Source organism: Amblyomma maculatum, chromosome 1, assembly GCF_055883805.1.
Source record: "Amblyomma maculatum isolate TAMU_Amacu chromosome 1, ASM5588380v1, whole genome shotgun sequence".
Classification (NCBI taxonomy): Eukaryota; Metazoa; Arthropoda; class Arachnida; order Ixodida; family Ixodidae; genus Amblyomma; species Amblyomma maculatum.
The window spans coordinates 456,210,954-456,232,358 of NC_139344.1; the positions used below are offsets into that span (position 1 = coordinate 456,210,954).

General features: G+C 44.8%; 1 protein-coding gene across 1 annotated transcript in view; it reads right to left on the reverse strand.

Moving 5' to 3' along the window:
- Positions 1–12,150, reverse strand: part of Men (NADP-dependent malic enzyme) — a 194,884-nt gene extending 182,734 nt beyond the window's left edge. Inside the window, exon 1 of the mRNA XM_084603162.1 lies at positions 11,994–12,150. Within this exon, the coding sequence (XP_084459288.1) occupies positions 11,994–12,043 (50 nt within the window). The 5' untranslated portion in view covers positions 12,044–12,150. The remainder of the gene's footprint in view (positions 1–11,993) is intronic.
- Between the last annotated feature and the right edge of the window lie 9,255 nt (positions 12,151–21,405).

A 21,405-nucleotide genomic window follows, 5' to 3' on the forward strand; every position in this document is an offset into this window, starting at 1 on the left:
ATTGCTACAGTGCATTACTGCTCTGTATCCGGACTTAAGCGAGGGAATCCAGTGCAGGCTCCCATTGCTACCCAAAATGTAAGCTCACAGAATCTTCCTTAATTAAGATTTGAATGGGCAGAGAAGCGAGTGATCATTCTCATTATGAGCGCAGCAGAAATTTTAGCGAGCGAGATTTCGCCTTTGGAGTTGGCGCTAAATGTTCGGTGAGCGGCAGAAGAAACGACTTGCATGTTTTCCTTTGCGCTTATTACTTGTGAAGCTAACAATATTATTGCTGGAAGGATGGAAAAGTTGCTTCTTCATAGAGCAGTACCTCCCAAAGAAAGGAGGGATCGTGCGAAATCCAGTTTTCTAATTATTCTAAATGAACCCGTTGACACAGATGTTTCACTGATGTGAACTAGAATATTTTGCTGCCTCGAGCAGCGGTATGCATGGTGCGTTGTCTTGGGCAGAGTCTTCAGTGCTGTAGGAATTCCAAACGACAGAGTCCGTGAATAAACGCGAGAGCATTGCATGCACGTTGTGATGTGCTGATCGAGGTATGCGTAAAGAAATCACTACTGTGCGCGGGGAAAACAAATATTCGTTCTAACCAAGAGTGCCAATGACAGTCAGTGCGCAAGAATTCGCTGCGTGGAATGTACAGTCGTGAGCAAAAGTGGTATACAACACTCGGCCAGTGACAGAGCTCAGGAAAACTGCATCGAAATGTCATCTAGCGACAGCTTAAGGTGGCGGTTCTACGGTCGCCATCTTGGAAGTAGTTCAGATTCTGCCACCAGGCTACGCCACTAATCCATGACTGAGGAATTGAGTACCCAGCCACTCAGCCCTCTCGACTTGAGCTGCCTGAACGCTTTTCTTGTGTTGCTGCGTGGACTTTCAAAGATTTTTGCGGCTCCAGAGCAGTGTCCAGGCAGAGAAGGGAAGGATTTTTGTCCCCGTCCTGCGCAGCATGGGCTGCCCCATTGAACTCCCCTCTTCAACCCACCGCACCACTACTTCGAACAATACGCGCCCTGACAATTGGACAAGAGGCTTCCCTCTCTTGCCTAACTTCGTCTCACAAGATGTTTGCAGCACAGCGAAAAGCAGAGGCACCCCAGCCGGTCCAACCAGGATCACGCGTACAATAGGCAATTGTGCTTCTAAGCGCCTCTCGCCCCCCCAAATTGGCGGGGGTGAGAGTAGGAGCACAATTCTCTATTATAGTGCGCACAGGCTAGAGGCACTTAGGAGCACAATTGAAAGGGCTCCTTTGCCTTTCGCAGTGCTGCAGATATCTTGTGAGACGAAGTATAGTTTCCGCTGTAGAGCCACGAACATTGCTCCTACCCGCCGAGCGTGAGGGGGTTGGACTGGACTGCAGTAGGCTAGCTTGACTGAACACAAATAAAACAGGGTGTCAACATGATTGCACAGTGCAATCTTAGTACGAGTGAAAAGGAAAAGCGAATGGCACTATTTCTGCACACTTCGTCAATGAACCTTAGTTGAAGTCGGCGCCTGTCTTGTGTTCTTTTGATCCTCGTCTTTTGGGCTGTGCAATCGAGTGATCATTAGCGAGCTTTAGAATACGGCGACCCTATCCGTAAGTGGGATAGAGTAATAGCGGAGCGTGCGCGCTATAATAGAGAATTGTGCTCCTACTGTCACCCGCGCTATTGCCCTGTCCCCCTAAGCGGTAGGGGTATACCATATTCTAAACCTCCCTATTGTTGATGCCATAGATATAGTAAGGATCGGAACACTCCTTGACTGTAGTGGAAGCTGTCAGCTCTTGCGGTCACCAGAAATTTGCTTTATCAAACGTGATTACAAATATGATAATATAGCTATAATTAGCTGAACTTCAGTCAACAGTCGCCCTTTTTTATTTTTTATTCGTGCTTGTCCAATCTTGGAAACTATAGCTGGTAAGTTACAATGTGCAAATAAGTGAATGATTGCCAATTTTTTCCTTTTGAGATGAATCGATATTCCGAAATAGATGTGAAATCCACCAAGAGGCTATGTATCGCGCAGGAGGCCGGCATGCATTCATGCTCTCTTCGGCACTGAGGAGGCGCATTCACACTAAACTATGTGGGAAATGGGGGAAGGGGAGAAGGGGTTGTAAAGGAAGGTTGTCAGAAGAAAGGACCTAACGGGGACAGTTTTTTAGGCGCTTATGGCGGCCACTTCCCCACTCCCAGTTGGATGCTCCACAGTCTTCATTTTATTTATTCGCTCGCGCGTGCGTGCGTGCGTGTGTGTGTGTGTGTGTGCGTGTGTGTGTGTGTGTGTGTGTGTGTGTGTGTGTGTGTGTGTGTGTGTGTGTGTGCAATTAAAGGAACACAGTATTTTCAGGCAATTAGAATAAAATTTTAACAATCAATCCCCTAGAAACATTTTTCTCCTGCAGAATTTCACTCGACACTGAAATCTGATGTGAAAAGTAGCATGCTATGGAAGACGCTGACCTGTCCTGCTGCAGCTTCCCGTGATGATGTATGCGCTTTCTGAACCAATATATTGGGTGGACTACTGTAGCTTGTAGCCTGCTTTATTGTACTCATTTTACAGGGCGCACACACGTATGCAACAAGTATACTTTAGTGTTGAGCCCGCCTTTTGGCTTCATGTGTTGGTAGTAAATAATTTCGTGATGTGGCACTTGTACATTCACACATTTGCAACATAATAATCAGAGCCCAATTTTTACTCCATGCAAGAGCGCCCATGCTTACCAAATGTTTTCCTGCAAATGCCAAACGATTAGACGCATCGATCAGATCGCGTTCGGTCAGATTTGGCATGTGCTATAATTTGTGAATTTGTCCATACCAATGCAGTACAGCGGTTTTGCTTCATGTGGTCAAACGGAAGCACGTTCTTTGTATATGCTTCGAAATTCTCACACGCTTCTATGTCACTTTTGCTAACATGATCGGATACCTTTCAGAGCACAGGAAGTCGAGTTGCTTCAAACAAGGTTCGAATATAAAGTCAATAAATTGGGCGTTGAGACGGCGGGTGAGTGGACGCCTGGCTGACACGGTATCTACCTTACTCGAGATAAGGGCCCCATTCTTTTGGAAACGCTCTGCCTGCCGACGGGCTTTTAGAGCGTTAGCTCTGTTGCTCACTTGCGCGAGTGGCGCGTTTTTCTAAGAATCGTAAACAGAGCCATCACCATAGCAACATCACCGTCTTCACTGTGCCCAGGCAAACTAGACCGAACTCTCCAAGCCCCCGGCCACAGCGGCAAAGCGCGGTAGCAGGCGATGCTAGGCAAGTATAGCATTATAGCAAAATGAACGCCAAACCAGCTTCCCTGCCGAATGCATCAACGGTTTACCCTAGACGCCGTAATGCTTCGGACAATCCGCGGTATATCCCCCTCCAAGAAGCGGAATTACCTGGAAAGAGGACGGGACATCATGCACGTATAAAATAAATAAAGTAAGCGCAAATAAAAACATCACACGGGAAACGAATTCAGTGTTTTCATATATATATATATATATATATATATATATATATATATATATATATATATATATATATATATATATATATATATGGAAGAGCACCGGACGCGTTATTCGGAGGTCGTGGGTTCGGATCCCACCATCGGCACATTGTTTCTTCTTCTACTTTGTGTCTAATTATCTTTCCCCTAAACAGATTACATTACTAATTTCTGTGATTATCCAAGTAAACATTACAAAAAAACGACATAAAGTACCATCCCCAACGCTTTCCTTGGCCTCGCCGACTGTTGGCTTCTTTCCTTCATGTGTTATAACGAGCACCCTCATTTCCCCTTGACCCGCCGGGGTGGCGCAGTGGTTACGGCGCTCGACCACTGTTCCCAAGGACGCGGGATCGAATCCCGGCCTCGGCGGCCGCTTTTCGATGGAGGCGAAAAGCAAGGCGCCCGTGTGCTGTGCGATGTCAGTGCACGTTAAAGAACCCCAGGTGGTCGAAATTTCCGGAGTCCTCCACTACGGCGTCTCTCATAGCCTGAGTCGCTTTGGGACGTTAAACCCCACAAACCAACCAACCAACCATCATTTCCCCTTGATTGATCTGCTTATATATATATATATATAGGGCCATTGATCAAGTCAAAGTATTTGAAGAAGATATAAACGAATGCTTTTTGTCTGGTTTCTCGAACAAGGAAGCTGTAGGGCTGCCGAAACGATAGTACGTTTTCATGAAACTTTGACTTGGTCAGTGAGCCTGTATATTTTTTTATGCCACCACCTGATCACACTGCATTTCGTCGAACTCTTGATTACAGTGATTTCTCTCATTTGAGCTAAGCTCGACATTCGGTTGCGTTGAGCCTCATCATTTTTTTTTTAAATTTTTAGTGAGGGGAATGACGGAAATGCAGTGGCAAAACCCGATTCAACATCACATTTTTGTATTGGAGAAGCTTCACATGGCTGTTTCCTACTTGCCCATTCACCGAAAACATCCCCGGCAGCTACTGCGGCACCTTTACTATCATCACCGGAACGCAACATTCGGAAAAAAAAAAAAAAAGGAAAGAAAAAAAAAAACATGACTGAAACGCTGGTGATTATCTTCGGCTGCCCACTGTATCATTTTTTCTCCTTTTCTTTGGCGCCTGCACTGCTTGCGCTATATAGGAACTTCAGTGGGAAGGTTGAAGAGGCATGCTTGTGCATGTTCAGGTTTTCAAGTTGTACTTGGCAGACTGTCGAAACATTTTATCTGTACCAGTAAAGTGGCAGAGGGTACAAGTATTCGTGCAATTTCTCCTAGGGAGACGCTCTTTGAAATTATATTATATTAATTTATGCAGTGTTATAGTTCCGTGCCCTACTATTTATTTTATCGTAGAAAGGGGAAGATATTTTTCCTTCTTGCCACTGGAAAAAAAAAGTCTAAATTCCACATCCTCACAATATATGCTAACACCGCGAACATCTGAAGATAGCTTTGTGGCGGAGCTAAGACGAGGAATAACCAGCTCCGACAGCGTTCGGGTTCGAACTGTCTTTTTTTTTTTTTTTTTTTTTTTGCTGCTTTCACTGAGACGCTTAGTGCCAAATTCTTCTTTGTCCAGCGCCGTTCCGTTGTTTGTGATAAAAGCGCGGCGCGAGGGGCGCTACAAGACTACAAAACAAAACAAGAAAAAAAATTTCAATATCTCCGCCACGATTATATTTTGCTGAGTAAGTAGAGTAAGTAAGTAGCGCGAGAGCCTTAGCTGGCAACGTTTCGGCACACAAACAGTATGACACACTTAATTCGAGGCGATAAATAAATCTCAAAGCAAGCAAGTGTACATTTGTCAAGGGACCATTTTCAAGTAGCGCTACTGCGCATGCGCGAAGCACCTGAGTGCGCGAAGCACGTGCACCTCAGTTCGACCCGACCACTTGACCCGACTCGCCAGTGTTTACCTCTCTCGCCCGATGGAAAGGAAAGGGCAAAGGGAAAACGTTGTAGAAGCACAATACCTTCTCGTAAATACCCCTCGATTCAGGGTGTTTGTGGCGCCATCCTCGTAATTTTTCTGAACTGCGACATTTTAGTGCACATGAAATTTCATAGATGGCGCTACCTACTACGTTTATCACACGTGGCTCTGTTATTTTACTATTATTTGACTTTGTAGTTGATAATTGTTACCGGCTGAATAAGGGAACGAAAGCCCGAACCTTTAAGTTATATTCGCCAGAAACAAACAAGCCATGGAGCATTTCAATCATGCTTAAAATATTTCATGAAGAGCTCGCGCGCTTCAAGTGAACCACGAAAAAATTAGCTGAAATCATCCTGACAGTGCACATTCCTCGAGAGTCGTAGAACAAAACCGATGCTTATCCTCTGACAGCGAGGTGCAAAGTTTTTCCACGCGAAATTTCAGCACAGATAAGAGCTTATTACTTGAACAGTTTAGCATATACTTTAAGCCATTTTGCAAAAAACGCGAAGTTTGATCACAAATAACTTTTACACTAAATGAAGCAGACAGATGATATTTTCAGGAAAAAGCGAACTATGTACGACCTCCAACTGCGCAAAAAATCTCCGCAGCAGAATGCGTATCTTGAAAGTTATTGTATGTATAATTACCTGTTTTATACACTTTTCACAGGCGCGTGGCTAATAAACTATGCGATACACAGTAATAAAAATGCTTAACTTTGTTCATTAACATCTAATATCAAAACATCTCAAACGGTGTTTTCCTAGGTGCAAAAGATTTTGCACAATTTTGTTTTTCCCGAGACAAGTAGAGCTGAAAAGCCGTTTCTTACCTTTCTCCTTTACAGCTTAAACATCGGTGCATCTATTTATAAATCAAATGCACCATTAGAAAGGAGAGGAAATAAACTTTACAAATATATTAAAGTCATATTTATAAACTAAACTAGTGAGGCGCAGTAGGCGTATGAATATCGCCAAAAATGTCGTCTCTTCACCGCTGGAGTGGGACCGCCACCTTAAGGAACAGCGACTTGACACATGCATGTGAAGAAAATGGGGCACTGCCTCGATTGTCTCGATCTTAGATAGCTGTTGCTATATAAAGTTGGCATGCAGTTTTCTCGAGCTCCGCCATCGGCTGAGAGTTGTATACCACTTTTGCTCACGACTTCTTCACACTTGCAAAAAAAATAAATCCATGTTATCATCGTCAACATCAGCCTGACTATACCCACTGCAGGGCGAAGGCCTCTCCCATATTTCTCCAATTAACCCGGTTCTGTGCTAGCTGCATCCACTTGACCCCTGCGAACTTCTTAACCTCATCCGTCCACCTAGCTTTCTGCCGCCCCCTGCCATGCTTTCCTTCTCTTGGAATCCAGTTTGTTACCTTAAGCGACCATCGGTTACCCTCTCTTCGCACTACATGTCCTGCCCATGCCCATTTCTTCTTGATATCCACTCGAATATCAGTAACTTGAGTTATTTCTCTGACCCACTCTGCACGCTTCCTATCTCCTAATGTAACCCCTATCATTTTTCGTTCTATAGCCCTCTGCGTTGTTCTCAACTTAAGTAGAACCCTCTTGGTTAGCATCAAAGTATCAGCACCATAGGTGAGTACAGGTAAGATGCAACTGTTGTATACTTTCCTCTTGAGCGATACCGGTAAGCTGCTAGTCATAATCTGCGAGTGCTTGCCAAATGCGCTCCATCCCAACCTTATTCTTCTTGTTATTTCCTTATCATGGTCCGGATCTGCGGTTACTACCTGTCCTAAGTAGACATATTCGCCTACTACTTCCGGTGCTTCGCTACCTAACGTAAACTGCTGTTCCTTCCCGAGGCTGTTGAACAGTCTTCTGCATATTGATTTTCAAGCCTACCTTTCTAGTTCTCCTGTCTAGGTCATCAATCATTATTTGCAGTTCATCCCCCGAGTTACTTAGCAAGGCAATGTCATCAGCAAATCACAGATTACTGAGGTATTCTCCATCTACCCATATCCCTAACTGCTCCCATTCCAAGTTTCTGAATACTTCCTCTAAGCAAGCTGTGAATAGTACTGAGGAGATCGTGTTTCCTTGCCTAACGCCTTTCTTTATGGGAATTTTGTTACTTTCTTTATGCAGAACTATGGTTGCTGTGCAGCCACGATATATATCTTCCAGCACTTTCACGTACGGCTCATCTACCCCGATTTTTCAATGCCTGCATCACCGCCGAGGTTTCTACCGAGTCAAATGTTTTTTCGTAATCAATGAATGCTATGTATAAGGGCTAGTTATATTCCAAGCATTGTTCTATCACCTGGTTGATGGTATGGTTATGATCGATAGTAGAGTACCATTTCCGAAAACCTGCTTGATCCTTTGCTTTGAAAATTTAGCATGCTGTGAAGAACGGGGAAGCCTTTAAGTTGTAAAGAAGACATTGGGCATAGGCAAAAACCAGATGTATGTGCTAAGGGACAAGGCGGGCAAAGCCATCATGAATATGGACAAGATAGCCAAAGTAGCCACGGAGTTCTATATAGATCTCTACAGTAGCCAAAGTAGGATCGTAATGAGATTGGTGGTAGGGAAAAACAGTCGGACCTTCCACCAGTGACGGAGGACGAGGTCAAGAAAGCATTAGAAACTACGAAAAGGGGGAAATCAGCTGGAGAGGATCAGATAACTAAAGATTTGTTGAAGGACGGGGGGGGATATCGTGCTGGAAAAACTGGCCACACCCTGCCTGGTGTCATCGACGGTACCGGAACCATGGAAGAATGCAAACATTATCCTCATTCGTAAGAAAGCGGAGGCTAAGGACCTTAATAATTACAGACCAATCAGCTTACTGTCTGTAAGGTATAAGGTATTTACTTAGGTAATCGCTAATAGAATCAGGACAACCTTAGGCTGCCGTCCATGTTATATCCACAGTCAAATTCGTCTGCTCTACTAGTTTCAAAGGAGCAGGCGAACGGTGCCGCTTCCGCCGGTGCTATGTGAAGCTGGTCAGTATCTGTCAGGCTCCTGACAGCCCTCTGCTCTTGCAAAGGAATCCTATTATCTGTTCAGTGACCGCTTGCATCTGACTGGTTGTGTGGAAGCTTCAGCTTTTTTTTTTCATGACAGCAGCAGTGCGCGTCATTGCACCATTAAAGCTCACCAACTTCGATAACTCTGATTCGGTGAAGTGCTTTCTTGCCGAATGAGTGAGTCTAATACTTCAAAATTAGCATTTCCAGCCCAGACCGAGGTGTATATTAAATAAATAAATGAACGTTATGCTAACGCGCAAGTGAACTGCCTAGGAAAACATCCTACAGCAGCAGTTCAACATGCGTTATCCCACTTAGTTCGTCATGAGGGGGCTTCCAAGAGGTGGCGCCACGATATGTCCTCGCGCCCAATAAATACAGCTCAAAATTGGCTATTATTCACACGATTAGTACCTGCACCTTGCTACATTTGTTTTGGCTTAATGTTTTTTCATGGCCACCATTTGCAAGAAATAAGGATTTGAAGTCTTCCCATACATCTCTCGCAGCTCGTGCACAGGTTTGTGACGTTAAACCATATATACCATACTGACAAGAGGTGAAGTTAGGGCTAATTGATCAATGGTTGAATTGAATACGGAGCACAAAAACACTGCACAGGAATGGCATACAAGGAATGGCATACAAGCACCAATCCATGTTATTTGTGTGTTGTGTCGCTGCTTACTTAGCACTGCACAGTCAGTCAATATGGAAAGCTACATCAAGCAATATTAAATAGCTGACGAGCAGACTTCCCCAGTGTTTGTATCACCCATTCAACCATGTTGATATTTTGGCACCTGTGTGATGTCAGTGCCCGTTAAAGAACTCCAGGTGGTCAAATTTTCGAGAGCCCTTCGTTACTGTGTCGCTCATAGCCTGAGTCGCTTTGGGACGCTAAACCCTATAATTTGAACCGTATTAATATTGTAGAACCATGTGAGCATTCCTGCAGGAGTGTATGCACTGACACACTTAATTCAATGCCCCAAGTGGAATTCGCTATTTCTGCCAGCTACTCGGGAAGAATTATTTATAAAGAACTGCTGCGGTCAAGAGGTGTGTTCCAGTTGTTGGCTGCTGCAAATGGTGCCCGCAGTGAGACTCCAAACAACCTCATAAAGGTTTGAGCGATTTTGTTACATTGTTAGTCACCTGTTAGCTGGCCCTGATAGTCGCCTGTCACTCCAGCACATATGAAGAAAAATAATGGGAAGCAGACTCTGGTGATCAAACTTCTCAAAGTTTGTAACATATAAGTAAAGAAATTTTGCCGAGGTAATTGTAATCATGTACACACACAAAAAACGACAATTGCTTCTTAGCAATGCATCGATTGAAGTTGGATGCTGAAGGATATTTTGATTGAATGTCATTGCTTTTATGTTCTGCTCGCTTTCATATCAGGCTTAATTCCTCCATCATTGATGAATTTCAGTTGTTTACCGCCTAAAGAACACCCTTGTAATGTGGATATACTTGAGCCCCACCATTACCCGAGAGGGATATCGAAAATACTTCACCCCTAATTTTCATAGTTTCCACTTAATTCTTTGCAAATTTATTTTTCTTTCTACTGCCTGCTTTCCTTTTGCAGCAGCATTTCTTGCCCTTATCCCCTAGCATTTACAGAGTAGTTTCCAGCTGCTCTACATGCTTCAACAAATATTTCCAATCCTTGATAAAGAGTCTACCCTTGCAATCTTCTCGACAGAAATGAGCATAACAGAATGGGCTTGCAAATTGGCAGCAAGTATGCAGAGCTCTGAAAGACAGGCGACGCTCGTTCTCTGATGCCATTTCCTGCACTTTGCCTCAGTGTCCACTTTACTGCACACTGTGGACTTAAGTTTCATGTTCGGGCAAAGTGATAGTGATGAATCAATTATTTGGGCTGCCACATTATGCTTAGTGCATTATATAAGAACTCTGTATTTTCATTCACTCCAACAAGCTCAGTCCTTAGAACTTGCAACGAGAACATGATGCAGCTTAAATGCGAGCCAGTAAAGTGAAGATGCCAATCACGATGAAACTCGACTGTTGCGATGCAAATGGGCACCACAGAGTTACATCAATTAAGCTCTAAGCCGTATTAAATGTTGCATGTGCCAGTGCTTGGCGAAAGGTGCACTGTGGCATATAATGGTATTCTGTCATTTGCAGCTATAACATTATAGCTGTGCATGTACATGGCCAGAAGCATATGGTAAGAGAATCCTAACAAGCATGCACACTAGCAAAGCTTCACTTTGTACTGTATCAATTGCTTGCTGCCTTTTGGTTTTGACGGATGAAGAATGTTGCAAAAATGTGAAGTGGCCCCTGTCCCATAATATGCTTTCTAGTTCACACACAAAAATTAAGCGAGCACTTCCTCAAACGACTCTGCTTTTGGGTTACTATGCCAAATTGTAGGCTGTGTCATATGAGTAATCACAGCTCATCTGTAGATATAGTCTGAAAGACTTAAAATGTCAGTTATTTTGACAGCACAAACTCGGCGTAAAGCAAAATTAGGTGGCTTCAGACGGGCAAAAATGACAGCATCGATCGCAAAGACGCGGAACTCAGAAGCGAAAGTAATAAAACACCGGCAGGCATTTGTCACTTGGTAGTAACGCGCACAGCTGCTCGCAGAGTTAACTGGCTATTTCTCTCTCCGGCACAGTGCAGATGTCTTGCTGATTACCAGTCGAAGAAAGGCAACATAAGTATCGATACAACAAAAGTATCAGGAAGCGCCACAAATTACGCCTATATGCGCAATAGTTGCGTCTTTCATTTTCCTTTTGTTTCACGATTCGCTTTCGCAATCGACAGCCGGCAACCGTACGAAAGGGGATTAATCGTCGCGCTTTACCTGCAGTCGTCAGGCGCTCCATTTGCTTGCTCTCAAGTCTCCAAGCTCTGCATAAGTTCACATTTCCTAGCTTCCGCGTCGTGCGCACACGTAGCTAGACCAGAGAACTACGGTTCCATCACTCCCAATTAACCACCAACGGCGAATGTGTACTTCAGCAGCGACGCATCGTCGACAGGCACGAAACGAAAAGCAGGGAACCTGGCGTACTTATTTCCTATGCTTATTTCCAACCAACCAAATCCGTGGTCGACAACCCTTCCTCGCTCCTTTTCCCTGCGTGCCCTTCCGTGTCCGCGCCGAACCGGCGAGTGCCGTTTTCCCAAAGTAGGAGATAAATCGACGCACGAAACCAGTCTCAACGAAGAAAAACGCTCTCCATTCATTCCCGACGGTCGCTGGCGATTGGAGGGGACTCGTATCGCCCGCTCGCCCTTTCGCAGGAAGCTTCGCTGCGCTGGGCTCGGTCCCGTAGAAGCGTGCGCAGCGCACGCGGTCGACGCCGCATTCATCTCAGTGCGATCGCACGGCTCATGAATCGTCGTTGCTGCCTCTCATAAGCCGGCTTTTTTCCCAATGAAGAAGAGAAAAAAAAAAAAATAAAAGACGGTTACGATACATGCGGCTACGTACCTTATCATCGCGCCGAAGGCTCCGCTTCGGATGCACCGCACGAGCAACATCTTTCCGCAGGCTTTGGGGATCACCGAAGAACGAGCTGAACGCAGGAGCAGCCTCTGAACGCAGCGGTTTCGGCCTCAGCCGTCTGTTTCTGGCCAGGAATAAAGCACGCACTGGGGAAACATTAGCAAAAAACAGTAGAAAAGGAGGACGAACGAGAAGGACGTGGGAGGAAAAGTGCTCGTTCGAAAAGTGAAAGCCAGATGGCGGGACATACCTCGCTACTTCGGGTCTACAGCTCCTCCACTTTCCCGCTCGACTTTAGCGTGTTTGGCCCAGTGGCCGTTGCAATACAGCTGGACCATCATTATGGCCAGTGGCACCCATTAGAAAACTGTCCTTTTTTACTGCATGAAACAAGCCGCATGCATTTGGCTACGTGGTAGTTTTTATGTATTTCCAGTTGATTACAAAACTAACGGGTGCTTTCTCGCAGAGCACCGGAGCAAAGTGGCAAAAGCAGCCTCTGAGAAAGTTTTGTCTTGGTTGTGGTCGCATATGTTGAGTTCATGCTAGATTTACATGCGGTTGTAGCTAATGCACATATATGAAGTGCTTTTAGTTTTTAACTGAGCCAAGTCAACAAAAGCACAACTGAGAAAAACGCGAAAGACTGGTATCAGCACAAGCTATGCAGATATCCGAATTATATTTTGATAGGCTTCATATATTAGGTAGAGAAAATTTTGGATTTGACTATTTTTGTGAAAACCTAGATTTCACCCCTCTTTACAGAAAAGAAAACGTCCACACACACACACACACACACACACACACACACACACACACACACACACACACACACACACACACACACACACACACACACACACACACACACACACACACACACACACACACACACACACACACACACACACACACACACACACACACACACACACACACACACACACACACACACACACACACACACACACACACACACACACACACACACACACACACACACACACACACACACACACACACACACACACACGCGCGCACACACACACACACACACACGCGCGCACACACACACACACACACACACACACACACACACACACACACACACACACACACACACACACACACACACACACACACACACACACACACATATATATATATATATATATATATAGGCCATATTTCTAACCCGCACTAGCTACACCAGTGTAGCAAATCTCCCACACCTACAATGGTTTTTTGCTGCACTTGTGTAGCTGGCGCAGGCTAAAAAATTGGCCCTATAGTCATTTTCAGGCTCCCTTCGTGATAATACCACTTGAATAATGATCATACTATGAATAAAGCAGAAGAACGATTAGAAACTTTATTGTGTGCAATCAGGAGCAAGTAAACACTAGTAGTGAGCTTGAGCTTCAAGCACTGATGTAAGAATTCTTTTTTCTATTTTTCACACTTCGGCAGCAAAAGAAAAAAAATACTGCTTGTATGCATTGAATCATTGAATCAAGAATTATTATATTTCGCTGTACCATTGCATATTCACAGGAAGTCGTGAAATGGTAGATGCATATAATGTGCAAAACAACAGTGGCTTTTATTGTCGTTTCTTGTCTGCCTCAGCTGTTTCGCTTATGGTTCGTTGAATTTATCGAGGAAGCCACTGCTAACTTTGCCCAACTATAATTGGAGTCTTTTACACGTTCTCTGTGGAAGAGACACAATATTGATTCGTCCGCGGAAGGTCTGATTATCCCATCGTTTTGTCTTACGGGTTCAGATCAAGGAGGTTTTACTAATCATCACTGGTTGAAATCTTCACCAATCTATTCATACACTTGGAAGTCTATAGGAATTAAATAGCACTAGAGAAGGAGTAATTATTTGAAACATCACTTGAAACAGTCCGCAATTTGAGGCTGAGGCAGAGAGAGAAGACTGTCAATAGCGGAATTGGCTCATTTTTCATCTGCCACACAAATTGTGCTATTTTTGTCATTTATTGACTATCTTTGGGCATCGAACCTTTTGTAAAAGTAAGATACATGATCTCTCAGTTACAAGAAAACTGGACTTAGTTTCAGTTTCTGGATTCGGCTCATTTCGAAAAAGAAACACTTTATAGCAGATACCAGGTGTTTTGTTTAGACCGTCAAAATTTTTTGTAAAACGGGCACTTTCTCCAGATTTGTTTTAGGGGCTGTATTGCGGCTTCGCCGGCCGCCAGAAAGAAGCTTTGTTACTTCGCTAATTAAGCATATCTTTTGATTTGTTTTCCTAACTTTTGTGGATATATTCTGTTTGTGTAAAGGAAGGTCGCCCTCAAAACAGTATGACCGAGACAAGCTATTTTCATCAATAAATATTCGTAGCGTGCATTACACGGTGCGAATGTCGCTTCACCCAATAAAAGAGCGCGATTGGCGTAGAACTCTCCACCTCGTCACCTCGAGACCAACTGCAAGCGCGATGACTGCTCGCATTGGATGCCAATGCGACGGCGATAATTATAGGCGTCACGCGCCTGTCTTGGTCTCAAGTCTAGCCCGCAGTGTAACCAAATCGCTGGGCTAAACGAACTACTTCAGACGCGCGCGTCGCCTCTGTGTTGCGGTGTGATGAAGCATGTCGGGGTGACATCTGTGTCTCGTAACGCGCACTACATTTTTTTATGGATATTTTTTTCACGGCTTCCCTATTTGGAAGACGAACTCCAACTCTGCAAATACAAAGCCCCTAGAAAAAAAAAAAAAAGCTAACTGAAGCGAATTGTTAATTTGCGAACTAATTAACGCATTCTGCCCCTTGCATATATGCTGCCCTTTTTTTTATTAATTTGAATAATCTAAAAGCACCAGGAGTAAATATATTTACCCGGTGTTTCAGCGCGCACTTTCGAAAATTCCTGAAAATAGAGGGTTCAAAATATAAAAATGAATATTTGCTGTAACAACCTGTCTGCCACGGTGAAGAAAGTATGCTGCAAAACGCCTCTAATTATCCAGCTAAAAATACAAAATAACATTATAATTAGCGCGGTTAGTCCCAATTGAAAGTTCGAAGCCGTGAACAAGACGACTGCACATTACGTTTTGAAGCGAACGGCACATTTTCTAAATCACTGCAGCGCGAGGAGACCCAACGCTTTTTTTTTTTTTTTCATACGAAACCGAAACTGAGCGCCACCGACGTTCAAGAATAGTCGGTACGCCCGGCGATGACGCGATGCAGTGGCACCGGCGCCAAATTCGAACTGCCTGCTCTAATGTGGCGTGTCACGCACTTTGTTGCGCTCCGTCGCTGACAAGAAATAATGACCGCTTAGTTGGCAATGACTGGCATTTCTCATGCGCCAAGCTGCAAGGTTTCTTGTTTGGAGGGAAAATGGGAGCTCGTGACCTTCGCGCTTTGCGAAGCGCTGCCGCTGACAGCCCCAGAGAATCCATGGCTAAGGCGCATACATTCAATGTCTGGCCGGCTGCTCTTACCACGCATTCACATGGTGGTGTATACATTATCACCGGCTTTCAGCGCGAGCAGCTTTGAAGGGGCGGTGATACAGTGGCTAGCAGTGGTAACAAACTCCCACGCAGATTTTCCCTCGATGTGTGAAACAGCCTGAATGCGACCTGGCACAACACTGCTTGCAGTTGCAACTAAGCGGCGTATACAATAGCGGCAGCTGGCTCACGTCGTCACCGAAGTACCAGAAACATTTTCTTTGGCCAGGAGAATATTTGGATGGCCACAGCCAGCCCTCCCCTGCCTGCTCTTTCACAAGCGTTACTTCAAGTATTTTGTTCCTATGCATCAATGGGATGTTCAGTAGATATCCACCGTTACGTTGCTTCACTGCCACATTTTGAGCCTCGAAACGTAGTAAATGGCAAGAGAACACTTCGTTCTTTTTTAGTATTTTAGTATTTCAAAAGGCAGTAATATACTTTTCTGTTTTATGTATATTGTTGCAATAACACTGCTACTGGGCTATAGTTTATCTAGCATCCTCATCTTTACGCGCTGCTAATAAGTGGTTACGAATACCACGAAAAAGAGAGGTATTACGACGACTGACGGGGACGAAAGTGCGATTTTATAACTTTTTATTGCCATTCAGAGTAGAAAGATAAATCAGTCTTCTCGAATTCTATACCACTTCCAGTATTGAGACGGAAATAATAATAAAAAAAAAAGGTCAGGAGAGGTGCATAACGAAAACACTAAGACAAGAATGAGACATCAATAACAAGGGGAAAAGGAGTAGGGCGATGTTAAGAAGCAGAAGAGCATCCAAATATTTCTGTTCCTTAAATTTACTTCGCTTGTTAGCCGAGTAATGTCATACTGATCACTCTCATCTTTAATTTTTCTGTGTATATTTGTTTTCTACTACGCCCCCAAGGTCAAATTTTCTTCTTCTTGGTCATTCTTATCGCTTCACCTAATGAATAAATAAAAATGTAAAATGTGTATATGGTAACAGAGAGCTATAGGTTTGCGCACTGTCCTATACACGTTGTTGCTTCGTCTTTTGGTCGTATATGCTCCAGCGTTGTTTTGTTTGGTTTATAAAGTTTCATGTCCTAGACCGACTCAGGCTGCTAATGGCGCTATAGTGTATGGGCGCCGGAAATTTCATACTCCTCGGTTTCTTTAACGTGCGCTGGCATCGCACAGTGCACGGACGCCTTTCTTTTCAGCGTAATCGAAAAGCGCCCCCAACGGCCGCAATTTCATCCCGCAACCATGGGTTCAGCCTTAATTACCACTCAGAAGCAGGTACATTGTTACTTTGTGACCCCAATTAAATAACATTGGATAAAGCAAGTAGCATGTAGACATATATGTATTTGTATTTTTTTGTTTTTTTCAGTTTAATGATTACTAAATCATTTCAGCTTTGTTTCCGGACTACTGAAAGGCGTACCAATCGTGCGGATAAAATAAATTACTTAAGGAATGCTGCCTCGCGTTAATTTCAGTGTACGTTCAACGTTGAAATCTTAGACTTTCTTTTTTTTTTACAAATGAACTTTTGAACGTAAATTTATATGAGGTTGTAATTTGACATTTTTATCACATCTGTAGAAACGGCAGGTAGATTTAAACCTTACATATTAATGTCTGTAATATCTGTTACAAAAGTGTCGTTTCTCAATGGAAGCGAAAAGCAAGGCGCTTGAGTACTGTGCGATGGTAGTGCACGTTAAATTCCTCCAGTGGTCAAAATATTTGGAGCCCTTCACTACGGCGTCCCTCATAGCCTGAGCCGCTATATTAGATGTTAAACACTATAAACCAAGCCGAAAAGAAGGTTACGTCTGATATCAAACGCTACTAGGACGCTGTCACATGCACAAAAGGCTATTTTAACGTTCACAGTAGAAAATTACGACATTATCGCCTTTAGTAATAGCTCCGAACGAATGCAATGCCGCAGCTGAATCAAGCGAAATGGCTTAATTGCCATTATGCGGGTGCAAGCTTGCAAGGCTTAGATGTATTTGACCCAGATGTAATTTGCCCGTGGCCTGTGGCACAATTGCCAGGTTCACTGATACTGACAAGTATAGCGTCCATAATTTCACGCAAATTGCTTCGAGAAAACGTACTCACACGAATACGACGCCTGTGTAACTTCCGGCGAATATCAGATATGCAGGTACGCCATGTGTTCTTTTCTACGTTTTGCCCAGCTGATAAGCTTTGAGTAGAAGAGAGGGACGCTGTACTTTCACCGGGAGCCGGCTTATCTGCCCTGCTCTCAATGAAAACATCCCGCGTGCTTCCGCGGTCCCCTGTCGAGGTATTGTTTAACAATTGTTCTTCTTGTTGGCATTTGCATTTAGTCTTAGCTACCTTGCAGCCTACCAAATTATGTGCAGTGTTGCAAAGCTGATGGTTTTCTAACTACATTTAGCGTGGTTTTACACTTTTTAGCCGGTAAAAATGTTGCACTGCCTGAGGCGGGGATTTGTAGCGAAAGCTACACTACGCTAGCCTTGAGCATTTCACAGTAATTTCGGCGTTGCCTGAGAACAGTGCCAACTCGCGTCTCTCCTTTCATGTGGGAGGGTGACATTAGAGCCAGCCTGTCATATGACATTTCAATTCACGTTACCCTTTTGCCACGCGGGAAAGTTCATAAGGCTTAGTCAAAACGGGGCATTATTAGCGGCATAGTAGCCTATAGGATCTTGCGTCATATTTTTAAAGGCGGAGCTTAAGTGTGAACCACAATTTTGTAGCGAATGGTACACTACGCTGCCTTTGAGCATTTCGCCGGTGCCTAGAAGAGCGTCCCGTTGCCTAGCAACCAGGTTCGCCGCTGTTGCAGATGATTGAAAAACTTTATTTTCCACCAGAAGAAGGCTATCACCCGCGAGCACGTAGGCCTGGAAGATGGGGGCCGCCGCGTTAAAGGCTGGCTGGCAGGCTTTGGCCCATTGGCAGCCTTCTCCGTAAAGCGTATTTGTGTTTGCTCGGTACGGTGGCTCCGCAAGGGACAAAACGACAGAAGAGACGAAGAAAGCGGGCTGTTCCGACTAGCATCGACCGCCCCCAGAAGCCGAGCAGCCTAACGCTTAACGGCGCATGCTTTTTCAATGGGCGTCATGCTGGACGCGGCACTAGCTTGAAAAAGCCTATACTACTACTACTATTATTATTATTATTATTATTATTATTATTATTATTATTATTATTATTATTATTATTATTATTATTATTATTATTATTATTATTATCATTATTATTATTATTATTATTAGTAGTAGTAGTAGTAGTAGTAGTAGTAGTAGTAGTAGTTTCTCCGCCAGGTGATGTTCCGCTGGAGCTCAGGGTCTGAGCTTTGCAGCAGGATATCCGAGTTCTCTCTACTAAGTATATTTTTTCCCTCCCAACATCAAATCTTTCTCCAGCGACTCCTCTCTTCTCATCAGATGACCAAAGTAGCCGAGCTTTAACTTTAGAATTTGACCCTCCAATGAGCAGTCAGGGTTTATGGTCGACAATATCGACTGATTTGATCTTCTGGCAGTCCAAGGAACTCTCAAGAGTCTTCGCCAGCACCACAATTCAAACGCGTCAATTCTTCGGCGGTCAGCCTTTTTCACAGTCCAACTCTCGCATCCATACATCACAACTGGAAATACCATAGCACGAGTTATACGGATCTTGATTGGCAGACTAATGTATCTGCTCTTTACTAGGCGGTCAAGGCTAACCATTGCTCTCTTTCCCAGAAGCAGGCGTCTCCTAATTTCATGGCTGCAGTCTCCTTCCGAGGTAATCTTGGAGCCTAAGAACAGAAAATGGTTTATTATTTCCCCATAATTTAGCGACCGCTCCTCGATACCCCAATCGCAGGGGGGTACCATGGCTGCCCGGAAGTACAGTGCTTGAGCTAGCTTATAGACCGCCTCGTTGCCAGGGACGGCAGCGTACGCGGGTGTCCATATTATCTGAAATTTCCTGTTCAATGGTTTTGGCTAAGGATCAATTTTGCCGCCTCCGGCGAGAACCTGCCTTTTCCAAAATTTTGAATGACAGTCTTACTGTCGCTTATGAAAAAATTTGCTTTTGTTCCTGCGCAAGTGAAAGCGATCGCCACTTCCTCCGCAGCGTCCCCGGATAGCCGCAAGCGGAAACTGGCCCTCCTCGGCCGTTTACGACCGAAGCCACCGCCGCCCCGATTTGTCCTCTGGCAGCATCAACGTAGGCTACCTTACTGTCATCCATCTTTCCGAACCTCAGCTTTAAGATTTCAACTCTCTTCTCCCTTCGTTCTTGAATAAATCCCAGATGCACATTTTTAGGAACTGGGGGGACTACCAAGGCGTTCCTTATCTCCCTCTGTATGTCCACTTTCTTTCCCAATCCTTTCTCTGGTTTTAGTCCTACTTTCGCAAGAATTACCCTGCCCGTATTTGTCGCGCTAAGTCTCTCTATCTGAGATACTTTAACCGCTTCTGCTAACTTCCCCCACGTATTATGTACTCTCAAAGCGAGTAGTTGCTCCATTGAGGTACACATAGGTAGCCCTAGTGCTCCTTTATGCATTTGCGTATGAGGGCGTCTATCCTGTTTCTCTGTGCCGCTTTGATATCCAAGTATGGTGTCGCGTAGCGAATTCTGCCAATCACGTAGCTTGTACTAGTTTCATGAGGGTCCTAAGACAAAAATAACTGGGTAGGACAATTAATCTGATTTGGACCCCAGCGCACGAATCTGTTAGCCGCAACGAGGCTGCTCACAACCTTGCTCGAGATCTCTACTGCCGAGCAGGTCAGAATGAGCAAGCTGAGGAAGGCTATAACAGAGAAGGGCGTTTGATGTGACGCAGTATTATAGAAGGCAGCGTTTGAAACTACCCCCTCCAGAAAAGACTCTAGATGGGAAACAGATGACGGCATGAAGGCGTCTGCAAGCAGGTGTTTTTCAAATCTGGCATTAAATAAATATATATTCCCAGATTTTGAAGACGAGGGCTGCAGGATTTGCGGGCAGAGGGGCACCTTGAACAATATAATGTGGGAGTGTTTGCATTCCCCAGGCAGGGTAAACAAAATTGATAGTAGAGAAGCCTGGGAGGCTTCGCTGAAAAGCTCAACCCCGGAACACCAGCTAAGAGCAGTTCGAGAGGCCGCCGAGATCCAGGGAATTTTGGACACCATCTGAAGAGGACGCCTTAATTTCTGGCAGTGGAAGCGCCGTGCGGAACGCGCTGCAGCTCCACTTTTAGAATATCCCTCCCTCCGACTTCCCCGCTTTAATCGCCCCCCAGGAAACTTTCTCCCCAGTTAAGCTGCGCAACTTCACTGCTTTCCATCCTCCTTCCGCGTTTCCCCCGAACATTACCACTCTGGTTCACCACAACTACACGGCGATAGAGCATCCTCTCGATGTTCCAGAGTGCACGCACACTTTCCTAGAACTCCTTCCCCGGCGGCGAGGGGATGCCAGTCTCTTTGTTCTAATGTCTACAGCCCTCCTCGCACGCCTTCAGCTCCTCTCCTCCTCCTTCTACGCAAATCCCTTTTTCGCGCACATCGCAAAGCGCTCCTCATTCTTGGGGATTTCAATGGACATCACGTTAGTTGGGGTTGCCCCAGGAACTGTAGGAAAGGTCTCGCGCTGGAGTGGTGGTGGTAAAACATTTATTGTGGGAACCAGGGTACATTACAAGGGTTGAGGTGGTTCTTGATCCCGGCTGGTGTCTGTCAGGCCGTGCCTGGCAGCGTTCGCTTCAGCCCAGTCAACCAGCATCTTTTGGGCTGCTGGTTCCGAGCTGGAGACCGCGATCTGCCAACCCTCTTGGTCCGTGAGGCGGGGGGCGGTCGCTTCAAATCTTCGCATAGAAACATTATGTGATTGAAGGTGGCTCTAG